General features: G+C 38.9%; 1 protein-coding gene across 1 annotated transcript in view; it reads right to left on the bottom strand.

Annotated features, from left to right (window-relative positions):
• The window catches only part of DIS3L2 (DIS3 like 3'-5' exoribonuclease 2), a 375772-nt gene that overhangs the window by 175431 nt on the left and 187879 nt on the right, over nucleotides 1-12462 (bottom strand). The window contains 1 exon segment of the mRNA XM_073020137.1: nucleotides 589-762. Coding sequence (XP_072876238.1) covers nucleotides 589-762 — 174 coding nt within the window.

The raw sequence follows: 12462 nt of genomic DNA, 5'->3' as shown, positions 1-12462 counted from the left end.
TATGCCTCAAGAGGCCCATTTAAAGGAAGGCACTTCTAATTAGATAACAGTCTTTACTTGACCAGACCTATGGCGTATAGCAATGAGAAGATGGGCGCTGTAGCTTTTGAAGTTAGAATGGTCTAGAACAGGGGTCAGCAAACTTTTTCTGTAAAAGGCTGACAGTAACTAGTTTTGGCTTTGCAGGTCATATGGTCTTGGTTGCAACTCATCAACTGGGCTGTTGTAGTGCAAAAAAGAGCATAAGCAACACAGAAAATGAATAAGTATGGTCATGTTCCAATGCAACTTTATGGTCGCAGAAATCTGAATTTCATAAAATTTTCATAAAATATTATTCTTGTTTTAATTTTTTCCAACCATTCAAAAATGTAAAAACCATTCTTAGCTCATGGGTTGTATATAAACAGGTATTGGGCTAGATTTAGCCTGTGGGCCATAATTTGCCAACTGTGGTACAGAAGCACTTATTCCCAACTGAACTGAACTTGAATGTTCATGGAAAGATGAAAACATCTAAGCCTATCCCCCTAGGAAAGTTAAGGCAGAAAGGGAGAAATACGTTCTTAAAGGGTTTCAGGTGCTTACCTTAAATCTCTTCTCTTGCTGAACTCCTCTGGTGGAATTGTCCATGGCAGGCCTTGAGGAAGACATTCTAGAACTTCTGAAGAGAAATCAGAGAAATCCACGCCATACTCTGTTAGTATTCCTTCTGTTTCAGGCTCAATTTCACCAGCCTGCCCAAGACTCTTAGCCAGCTGCCTGTGGATAGAACAAAAAGGGAACAACTGGGTTAGCGAACAAATGGAATATAGGCACCTGTCTCCTCTCTAAAAGTAAGGTAGTAGGAAAGTTTAAAATCTCCTGCCCTTCCACCAGTAGAAACACGATCATCTGCAAATGAGGGACAAGGGGAAAGCAGAAGAGATAGTAGTGCTCTTGTCCTGTTAAATCTGTAACTACAGTGTAATTTTACCTTTTTTAATTTGGCATTCTGACTTGAGAAACAGAGCCAGAGGGATTTTCTTAGGACCCCTCCAACTGTTCTTCACAGAGAAGTCAAAATTGATATTATGATCAACCCACGGTGCTGTTAAATTTATTAGTTTCAGAGTGCCTGTACCTTAAGTCATGCTTACTAGATTAGTTCTGATGTTCCTATTTCACAACTCCGTGAGTTTTTATCTTTAAAATTTTAAAATATTTTATCTAAACACAAAAGTAATACATGTTCATTGCAGAGAAGTTAGAAAACACAAAATCCACTAAGAAGAAAATTAAAATTATCTGTAAACCAGTCCCCCATTGACATTTTAGGGCACTGGCCCATTAAAAATAAAATTGCATTTAACAGGACAATGCTCACATTATGCACAGGGTTCCACCTTTCAGATGGCAGATCTCACTCCTTATCAAATTGACAGCTCTCTATTCTCATAAGTATTGTCATGCCACATCACAAGTCTAAAGTTGTGCGTTGAATACAGGCAGCCAACAGGAAATGTGTTATGGGCCTTGGCTGCCTTTGTAGAGGGTATTGCGGAGACCAAAAATGGCCACCTCCTCTGTTGTATAAGTCTATTTATCTACCAGGGTGATCCAAGAGTCTGCCCTCAACTCTTCCTGCAAGAAATTTAGCTCTGGCATCAGGACATTCTCCGGGGCTATTCGATTTCTATGAAAAAGGTTCTGTTTCCTAAGTAAGTGTAGATGCTTGGCTGCTGGAGTTCTTATGTGCACAGTGGTAAAGAGGAATAGGGGAGGTGGTTGCCTCATAAGCAGAACAAATTCCAATCTTCAGGCTTGCTACTGGAATGCAGCAGTGATGGCAGCAGGGCTGGCCCCATTTCTCACACTAGTCAAGAGAGACCTGCCCAGTCTACCTGTGCACCTGCCCACCAGCCTATGATCTCGGCAGCCTGCAGACTGACCTGTGGGCTCCTACCATATAATGTGGGCTCAGAAGAGTACTTTCTCCACAAATCGGTGGTCTCTCCCATAAAACACATCAAAAAGCCAGACAGCAAAAATATGAGAGAAAAATTAACAGAAAGCGATCTGGAAAATCCCCAAATATGTGGAAATCTAACAACCTATAGGTTAAAGAAGAAATAAAAAAAGAATTAAAAAATATTTTGGACCAAGCACAGTGGCTCACGCCTGTAATCCTAGCACTTTGGGAGGTCGAGGCAGGCAGACCACAAGGTCAGAAGATCAAGACCATCCTGGCCAACATGGTGAAACCTTGTCTCTATGAAAAATACAAAAATTAGCTGGGCGTGGTGATGCCTGCCTGTAATTCCAGCTACTTGGGAAGCTGAGGCAGGAGAATCCCTTGAACCAGAGAGTCGGAGGTTGAGGTGAGCCGAGATCATGCCAGTGCACTCCAGCCTGGTGACAGAGTGAGACTCTGTCTCAAAAAATATATATATTTTTTTTGAACTGGGGTCAGGTATGGTGGCTCACACCTGTAATCCCATCACTTTGGGAGGCCAAGGCGGGTAGATCACTTGAGGCTAGGAGTTTGAGACCAGCCTGGCTAGGAGTTTGAGACCCGTTTCTACTAAAAGTACAAAAAAGTAGCTGGGTGTGGTGGCACACACCTGTAATTCCAGCGACTCAGGTGGCTGAGGCATAAGAATCATTTAAACCCAGGAAACGGAGGTTGCAGCGAGCCGAGATGGCAGCACTGCACCGCAGGCTGGGCAATGGAGTTGGATGCTATATCAAAAAAGAAAGGAAAGGAAGGAATGGAGGGAGGGAGGGAGGGAATTTTGAACTGAATGAAAACAAAACATGTCAACATTTGTGAGACATAGCTAAAACACTGTGTGGAGGGTAATTTATAGCATTAAATGCTCACATAGGAAAGGAAGAAAAGTGTCAAATCAGTGGTCTAAGCTTCTACCTTAGAAAACTGAAGAGCAAATTAGATTCTAGGTAAGGAGAAGAAAAGAAATAATGAAGAAACAAGAATCAATGAATAGAAAATGAACAAATAGGCTGGGCACGGTGGCTCACGCCTGTAATTCCAGCACTTTGGGAGGCCGAGGCGGGCAGATCACGAGGTCAAGAGATTGAGACCATCCTGGTCAACATGATGAAACCCCATCTCTACTAAAATTACAAAAATTAGCTGAGCATGGTGGTGCATGCCTGTAGTCCCAGCTACTCCGGAGGCTGGGAGAACCACTTGAACCCGGGAGGCAGAGGTTGCAGTGAGCCAAGATCACACTACTGCACTCCAGCCTGGGCAAAAGAATGAGAGTCTGTCTCAAAAAAAAGAAAGAAAGAAAGAAAAGAAAATGAATGAATAATGAAAACAAATCAATAAAACCAAAAACTAATTCTATTTTTCATACAGGGTCTCACTCTGTCACCCAGGCAGAAGTGCAGTGGCATGATCATGGCTCACTGCAGTCTCAACTTCCCAGGCTCAAGTGATACTCCCACCTCAGCCTCCTGAGTAGCTGAGGCCCATCTAATTTTCGTATTTTTTGTAGAGATAGGATTTTGCCATGTCGCCCAGGCTAGTCTCAAACTCCTGAGCTCAAGTCATCTGTCTACCTCGGTCTCCCAAAGTGCTGGGATTACAGGTGTGAGCCACCACACCTGGCTCAAAAGCTAATTTTTTGAAAAGAGAAAAACAGATAAACTTCTAGCCTGACTGATCAAGAAAAATAGGGAGAGAAAAACACAAATTACCAATATCAAGAACGAGAGAGGAAACACCATTTTACATCCCACAAGCATTAAAAAGATAAGGGAATAATGAATGACTTTAAGACAACAAATTCAACATCTTGGATGAAGTGAGCAAATTCCTTGAAAGATGCAAACCGCGTAGGATAATTAAAATAAATTGATACCTGAATATTCCTATTTAACATATCTATTATTTATTATATCTAATGTATCTATTAAAGAAACTGAATTCACAGTTTGAAACCTTCCCACATAGAAAACTCCAGACCCAGATGGCTTCACTGGTGAATTCTACCAAGTATTTAAGAAAGAATTATTGCCAATTCTACATAAACTCTTCTAGAATATAGAGGTGGATGGAATAGTTTCCAACTAGTTTAATGAAGACAGCATTACCTTGATATCAAAACCAAAGGATTAATGAGATCAATACCTCTCATAAACAGACTTAAAATTCTTACAAAGGTATATCAAAGTTATTGAAAAAGAAAATTTAAAAATTCTTACAAGGTTATTAACAAACAGAAATCAGTAATATATAAGAAAGATGATACATCATGACCAAATAATGCAAGATTTGTCCAACACTGAAACATCAATCGATATATCATATTAACAAACAAAAAACAAACACATATAACCATCTCAGTAAATGAAGAAAAAGCATTTGACAAAATTTCAACATTCACTTAAGACAAAAGCCTTCAGGGCATGAGTAACAGGAACTTCTTCAACTTGGTTAAAAGCCTCTGTGAGAATCCTAGCACCAATGTAAAACTTAGTGGTGAAAAGCAAAATGCTTTCCCTTGGAGCAGAAAGAAGACAAGGGTGTTCATTTTCACCAATACTATTTAACATTGTACTGGAGGTACTAGTGAATGCCATAAAGAAAAAGAAGACGCATACAAATTGGAAGGGAAGAATTGCACGCTGCCTATAAGCAGGACAAAAGACTACAATTCCCATCATAGAAGTGACCAGATTCCTACTACACAATGCCTGGCCTCTCTTTGTACAAGACCCCTCTCACTCTGTGACAACCGAAATCCAGTACATTGTATGTGACTTAAACTCTGCCTCAACTCAAGACTTTGAATGTGAAGACAGAAACACAAAGGCAAAAGGCTGCTTAGGATTCACTCACGACAGCTAGAATGGTTTCTCGTGATAGCAGCGGTGGCGGCAGCATCCAGTGAAAACGGTGTCCTGCAAGAGTGGTGGTAAGAGAATAACTGGCATTATAACCAAACTAATCCTGATAAAAGATGATGGCTGGGCTTCTTATTCTTGGCTTTCCAGAGTTGCCTTAGTTCACATCCCTTTTCAGGTCATTCAAGTCTTGTGCTCAGTGAGTTCTTTAATATCCTCTCAATAAATTCCTTTCCCAACCAGAGGTGGTTTTTCTTGCTTGTAACCAGCAACCCAGACAATTAAAGACTCAGGTCTCATTAATTTTCAAAAATGACAAAATTATTACCTGTGTTCACTAGAATGAAGTTCCAGCTGAAGATATGGGGGACCTATTATCACAACCTTTGAAATTTGAAGGACACAGGAATTCAACACTGTGAGTACAAGATGAATACTTGTAACAATGTTGTTTACCTTAAAAACAACTTTATTCTGGTGATGAAGGTAATAATTAGTCATTTTAAAAATTATTTTGTATTCTGAAAATTAATGGAACCTGAGTTAGTTCCAATCCATCTAACTCATTTACTATTCTCACAGGTCCCTGAGGTTCTGTTTCCTACATTCATCTCCTAATATCAACATCTTTAACAGTCTGTCTGGGTCCTTTTTTGTAAGTACAGAAGACCAATGCTGGCTGGAAAAGAAAAAAAGAAATTTATTGAAAGGATATCAAAGGGCTCACAGAAACAGTGAGAGGGTTGAAGAGCCAGAAAAAGGGGGAGAAACAAAGAATTACATGCTTCATCTCTAAATTCTTCATTCTAAATTCATTTCTAAGACTGAAACTCAGGGACTTAGTATGTCCATCAAAAAAGTATCTTGAATCTCTTGTAGCTGCCAGCCCAAGACAGAAAAAGCTTATCGAAAGGGTGATGAATCATTACACCACTGAATTTAAGGTCTCATTAAGTCACTTAGGTGAAAAGTGGGACACTAATCAGAAAGAGCAAGATTCAGAGAACCCAAACACACACGATATAAAGGAGGATGCAGAAAGGTTTGAGTACCTTGAATGCCTAGTTCCAACTGACCCTCCATTGTCATGAGTCATAAATAGACATGATAGCATTAAATCCATTGTAAGGGATGGTCTCTGAAAAGACAGTATAGGAGAAACTTTCTCCCAATGGGGAGAACTTTAAGCCATATGTCCGTGGTCCACTTTAGCTGAGGAAGGACAACCTGATAGGCTGACAGGCAGTGACTACAAGTTTAGCCAGATGGATAGAAACCTGAAAGAAGAAAGATTGGAGTACTGGTGACAAGGACATCTAGGGAAAAGACACGTGGATGAAATGGGCCCACTGAAATGAGTCCAGACAGGGTATAACTATTTGTGCTCCATGAGAGCGCACAGTGAAAGGCTTCCACTGTGGAGGCAGGATGGGCTGCCCATGCATGTCCCATCACTGCAGTGCTTGTTCAAGGGACATAGGAACAAAGCACAAGGCAGCAGGAAATGCACTCCACAACGTTCACTTCTCACTAATGCTGACCTGGATACCATCCTTGCAGGACGCTAGCATGCCAGCAGCAGCAACCAACTCTGAGCACCCGACACGGAACCATGCCAGGAGGACCCCCCAACTACTTCACATCAGATCGCATCCTGAGCTCTTCCAGGATGGGAAAGGCAGTAATTCCTCCACTAAAAGAGACACTTACTGTAGGTTTGCTATCTGCATTTCTTCTACCTATGTTGCTATGTAAACACCACAATCCTCAGATTTATGAAATATCTTTTAAGCTATTATCTCACTCAACATTGCTTGTAATTCAGGATTTCACCTTTTGGAAGAAGCAAAGCGCACACATTTCACTGACTGGAATAATGTAATGATCTGACTACTAAGCTGTTGGACTAACCAGGAGGCATCAGTTGTGAGGGGGAGTACCATCCTCCAGGATGCATTGGTGCTCTGACTTAGCATCCTACAGGCAGTGTACACGGTTTGAGAAGAAAGAATGCAAGGGAGGAGTCAGGCCTTTCAACATCACACTTAAGACCCACACACAAAATATTTAGTTCTGCCTTCATAATGCTCATCTCTGTAGTTGAAAGGTTTTAGTACCTCTGGGGACACAATTATGATTCCTCTGAACTGAAATCTGAGACTACAAGAACCCTGACTGATATTAAAAGGCATAAAATATGCTATGTACTTTCCTTCTAAAAAAAATTTAACTCAAGCCAACTGAGAGGTTACTCAGAATTAATAATTCAAGAATGGCAATAATAATATAAAGAAGTTAATCATACATTATTTTGAGGCATATGAAATTGCCAATATTTGACTATTTATTAACATATAAAACACAATTTCTTCTGATTCTACCTAATAGTATTAAAAGTTACATAAAATAACTAACCATCCATTAATTAGATAGCATACATGGCTTCTGGGAGAAGTATAAACAATGAGATATATCACATACAGTTTATTAGAGAACTACACTAATAAAAAAAGAAACAAATTCTTCTGTGTGGTGGGAGTCTCAGTGTTTGCAAGGCAGACCTAGAACACAGTGGCCATACTATTCTTGTGTTGAAATTAAGAGTGGGTGAAGTTGGAATGCTATCCTCCAGGACACAATATGGCCCAAAACAATTATCTTACGCCTAAAATAGAAAAGGGGCTAAAAACTTAGACAAAAAGCATTTTATAATGTCCAGTTTCTGAAACATAATACTAAATTCCAGGAAGAACTCATTATTTAAAGATTTCAGGGAGGGGAGGTAGAAGGAACCATCCAAACATTCTATTAAAAAAAAAAAAAAAAAACCCACATTTAAAAAAGAAAAAAGGGAGCAAGAAAAAGAAATGGCAGAAGGACAAAACAATCTCCATAAGCATATAACCACAGAAATGACCAAAGATATTCTTAAGAACTCCCAAAAATATTCTCAAGAACTCCCAAAAATATAAGCTTTATAAAACAAGAGCTTGAAGCAAAGATGCAAGTGCATAAGGAATAAATAAGTCATGAGAGGAAACAAAAACTAGGTTTCTAGATCTCAGGAAATAAGTAGAAAAGAACGATAAAACCATCACAGAAAATGAAAGTCACACTGGAAGTACCTAATGAAGAACTGACACTATTTGAAAGCAACAAGGATCATAGAGTAAAATCTTGAGAAAACTGAGGAAAATGAAACTGGGCAAGTAGAGTTTAAAAAGATAACAAAGAAAACAGACAGATGTGAAAGGCAGACCAAGGAGTTCCAGGCATCCTTGAAATACAGAGCTACAGAGGAGGAATAGAAAACATTTTCTAAGATTCTTTGGAACAGAAAACATGTTCTTTTTTTTTTTTTTTGAGACAGTCTCACGCTGTCGCTCAGGCTGGAGTGCAGTGGCGCGATCTCGGCTCATTGCAAGCTCCGTCTCCCAGGTTCACACCATTCTCCTGCTCCGGCCTCCTGAGTAGCTGGGACTACAGGCGCCCGCCACCACGCCCGGCTAATTTTTTGTATTTTTAGTAGAGATGGGGTTTCACCATGTTAGACAAGATGGTCTTCATCTCCTGACCTCGTGATCCGCCCACCTCGGCCTCCCAAAGTGCTGGGATTACAGGCGTGAGCCACCACGCCCAGCCAGAAAACATTTTCTATTCTTCGACTCTAGCTCCTTCCTTCGGCATAACTGAAGGAAGGAGCTAGAGATGAGGAAAAGAAAACATTTTCCTAGGTCATTAAGAAAACCTTTCAGAAATAAAAAAAATTTAGGTTTAGGTTTACAGAAAGGGTAAGTCCTAGGAAAGAAAATTACAGAAAATCATCAATGAAATATATTCTAGTGGAGTTACTAGATTTCAAAGATAAAGATTTCTAAATATAAGAACTCAGGGAATACAGTTCTCATAAGCCCTTTCTGAAAAACTGCAAGGTGATGAACTGAGGTGTACCAAGAGATGGAGAAATTCCTCCACAAAGACTGGCACTGAGCACTAGATCCACGAATGGAGTGGTGGGAGGGTGAGGAGGAGGGAGGATAAAAGGAAGAAAGTGAAGTGATGGACCTGATATTAGTTGTTAAAACAGTCCTATCATACCAGTTACTGGACCTTTAGAAAATTAAGGAGAAAAAAAAATTTTTTTGTCTTTTTTGGAGCTTTGTGTTCTGACAAAATTTTTTACCAGGTTATACTCTGAGTCCGAAGAGTCTCAATTTGTTTACTCAAATTACAACATGGCTCATAAAGACAAAATTATATTTTAGTTGTGGTTTCCAAATGTGATTAATGACTCCCAGTTCCTATTAGTAGTAATTAACATTTATTTTACAAGTTCCAGAGAACATTTCTCAAGTTCCTTATTTAAATAAATTTATTACGGATTTTCATTGGAGAGCTATTTTACAGCAGCATAGACTGGACAGCTTATGGCAGATAAAAATCTAACAGATCAGCATGCTGAAAGAGCTCATGCTTTAGGGGCCTTAGATGCCCTAGAAAGAATCCTATCTTGGCCGGAAACAGTGGCTCATGCCTATAATCCCAGCACTTTGGGAGGCCAAGTGGGCGGATCACGAAGTCAAGAGATCGAGACTATCCTGGCCAACACGGTGAAACCCCGTCTCTACTAAAAATACAAAAATTGCTGGGTGTGGTGATGCGTGCCTGTAATCCCAGCTACTCGGGAGGCTGAGGCAAGAGAATCACTTGAACCCAGGAAGCAGAGGTTGCGGTGAGCCGAGATCAAACCACTGCACTCCAGCCTGGTGACAGAGTGAGACTCTGTCAAAAGAAAAGAAGAAAGGGGAGAGGAAGAGGAAGGGGAAGGGGAAGGGGAAGGGGAAGGGGAAGGAAAGAAAAGAATCCTATCCCGTCTGCTTACTCATGAACTCTTCTGTCACCTTGAAAACCAGAATTCTTTGGTATGTAAACAAAGTCAAATTCTACTAGGGAACTGACTTTTACATTGTGTATTTGTCTTGCAGAAGGGTTTATTTTTATATTTTAAATTTAATTTCATTGTAAATTCTATTTAAAATGAATCATGAAAGTAACTTTCCCTTTTATGTAATGTAGTTCAAATGTTACAACTTTCTAGGTAGTTTCTGTCTTCTACTTACTGTCTGAAAAGATAACAGCTGCTTTAGGACAACTGTGATTCAATGCTATGTCAAAATATCTGGTGATTCTCTTAAAAACCTCATTTCATCCTATTCTGCATTAAGATATGTCCTTCAAAAATAACTTAGAAGCTCTCATAGCCAAGAGGAATCTAAAGAGACAAGACAACTAAATGTAATATGAGATCCTGGAACAGATAAAGGACATTAGATTTTTAAAAACAACAAAGTTTGAAGAAAGTATGGACTTCCATTAATAATGTATCAATATTGGTTAAGAGAAAAAACTAGTTTTGGAGGTGGGAGAGAAGGGGCAGATGAGAACTGTACTATCTTGACAATTTTCTGTAAATCTAAATCTGTTCTGAAAAATAAAGTTTATTTTTATGGCCAGACATGGCAGCTCACGCCTGTAATCCCAGAACTTTGGGAGGCTGAGGTGGGAAGATCACTTGAGCCCAGGAGTTCGAGACCTGTTTGAGCAACACAGAAAGACCCTATTCCTATTAATTAATTAATTAATTAAAATTAAGTTTATTTTAAAAACCGTGGAGCAGAAAAGGAGTAAAAGTAATTTAGATGTTGAGCAACAGATAAATGATAAACTAAACCATGTCATATTTTTCAATTTTTTATGTATTTCAGAAAAAGAATTTTGAAGATATATGTAGAGTATAATTTAACTATGTAAAAACATTTATGAAAATGCTGAAAGGGACAAATGGTGTTAATTATTTAAGAGAGAATTCTGAGTGATTTTTTAATCTATTTTCTAAGCTTCCTTTAATATCACAAAGTTGGAGGTTCTTTAGTTTAAAAATTATAGAAAAAATAATTATAACAAAAACTATAGTGCCCACTATTGGTCTGCTACCTAGTATTCACTTCTGTCGCCTCCTTCCTCACAGAAATCTAGTCTTTTTCATACAAGAAATACAGCTCACCTTCAACTCCACAGACAGATACTAAGTATTCTAATAAATTCAGTGTATGGCCTCCCCTGGTGACTGTAGTCAACAGCATTGTTGGCAGACAGGGTCTCCCTTTTTGTGTCATATGTCATCAAGAAAGCAGGTAGCCTAATCATACTGGCAGCCATCTTCACAACCATAGAAAAACCACTACTGGATTGCTGAGGACAGCAAAAGGCAACCTGGTAACATCATCCAGTCACTGACTTTACTGGGTCTGCAGCTGCACAACCTTTGAACTCCCACTTATGTGAGATAATATTTTCTCTTATTAAGTCACTCTGGGTCAGGCATTTTTATAATTTGCTGCTAAAAGCATCCTACTACAAAATATTTTAAAAGATCATCCATGAGAAGCAAACTTCCCTCTCCCTCCATTCACTCTGCAACAGAAAATGTAAAGCTCTTACTACCAAAAATAAAATCTTAGTACTGTTAGCATCACAGATCTTGTAGAGGTATTCACTACACACTGACATGGAACTGCTGGGTTCTAGAGCATAAGAATACTATAAATGGCCCTTCCTTAAGCAACATAATTCTATCCTAAAGGTGCTCCCTTTATAATTTCCATGTTGAACTAGGCCCACAAAGCATACACCCAGATCATTTCATCTTCATGGAATATGGCAGCAAGGCCAGGAAGCCATCCCTGTCTCCTAGAGTGGATCTATGTCGTCAGTACTGTCCCTATCCTTTGGTTATATCCTCTTTCTTGCATGTGCCACTTTCTAGCTGTGTCATGGTGCTTTAGGTATGTCTCTTCCTTATCAACAGATGGGGGGGATCATCCATAAAAAGAATAAACATTTCTTTATTTCTGTATATCACTGAGACTTATATGCCTTTGGTGTCCAACACATGTTGGTGACTGAATATGTAAATAAACAAACTAATGCTTTGAACCTATTAGAGAGGCATACTATTCTTCCTTGAAATGCCAAAGCTAAGAAAACTGAGGATGGCAAAAACAAATAAAACCCAAAGATAAATACTTCAGTAAATTATCCAGTCCTACCATAATTAGCTGCCACATTAGCAAACTTATTAACACATCAAAAAATCAGGAATAAAAAAAAAATGCCTGCTACTACTGCTTTTATTCAAAACTGAATTTTTATCAGTTACTGTGTAGAAAATACTTCCTCTCCAATTGTGAGTTGCCAATTCAAGATAAGAAAAATAAATAAAAGTCATACGGATTAGAATGGAAGAAATAAATCTCTCATTACTTACCAATGATATGATTATCTACATAGAAGAGCCAAAGTAAATTACATCTCAAGTACTGAAATGAATAAGGGGATACAGCAAGATGGCTGGATATAGGATAATGTACAAAATTTAACTGTAATTCTACATGCCAGCAGCAAAAAGAAAAGACAACTTCAAACATCTGTTCTTCAGAAGACACCATTAATAACATGAAAAGACAACTCATAAACTGGAGAGAAGATAATTTCCATATCAGTGACTGCTAAAAGGATTACTTTCTGGAATATATATTTTTAACTCCA

The sequence above is a fragment of the Chlorocebus sabaeus genome, chromosome 10, assembly GCF_047675955.1.
Source record: "Chlorocebus sabaeus isolate Y175 chromosome 10, mChlSab1.0.hap1, whole genome shotgun sequence".
Taxonomy (NCBI): Eukaryota; Metazoa; Chordata; class Mammalia; order Primates; family Cercopithecidae; genus Chlorocebus; species Chlorocebus sabaeus.
The sequence above is the reverse complement of the archived record's forward strand: the minus strand, read 5'-3'. Positions and strand labels throughout refer to the sequence as shown.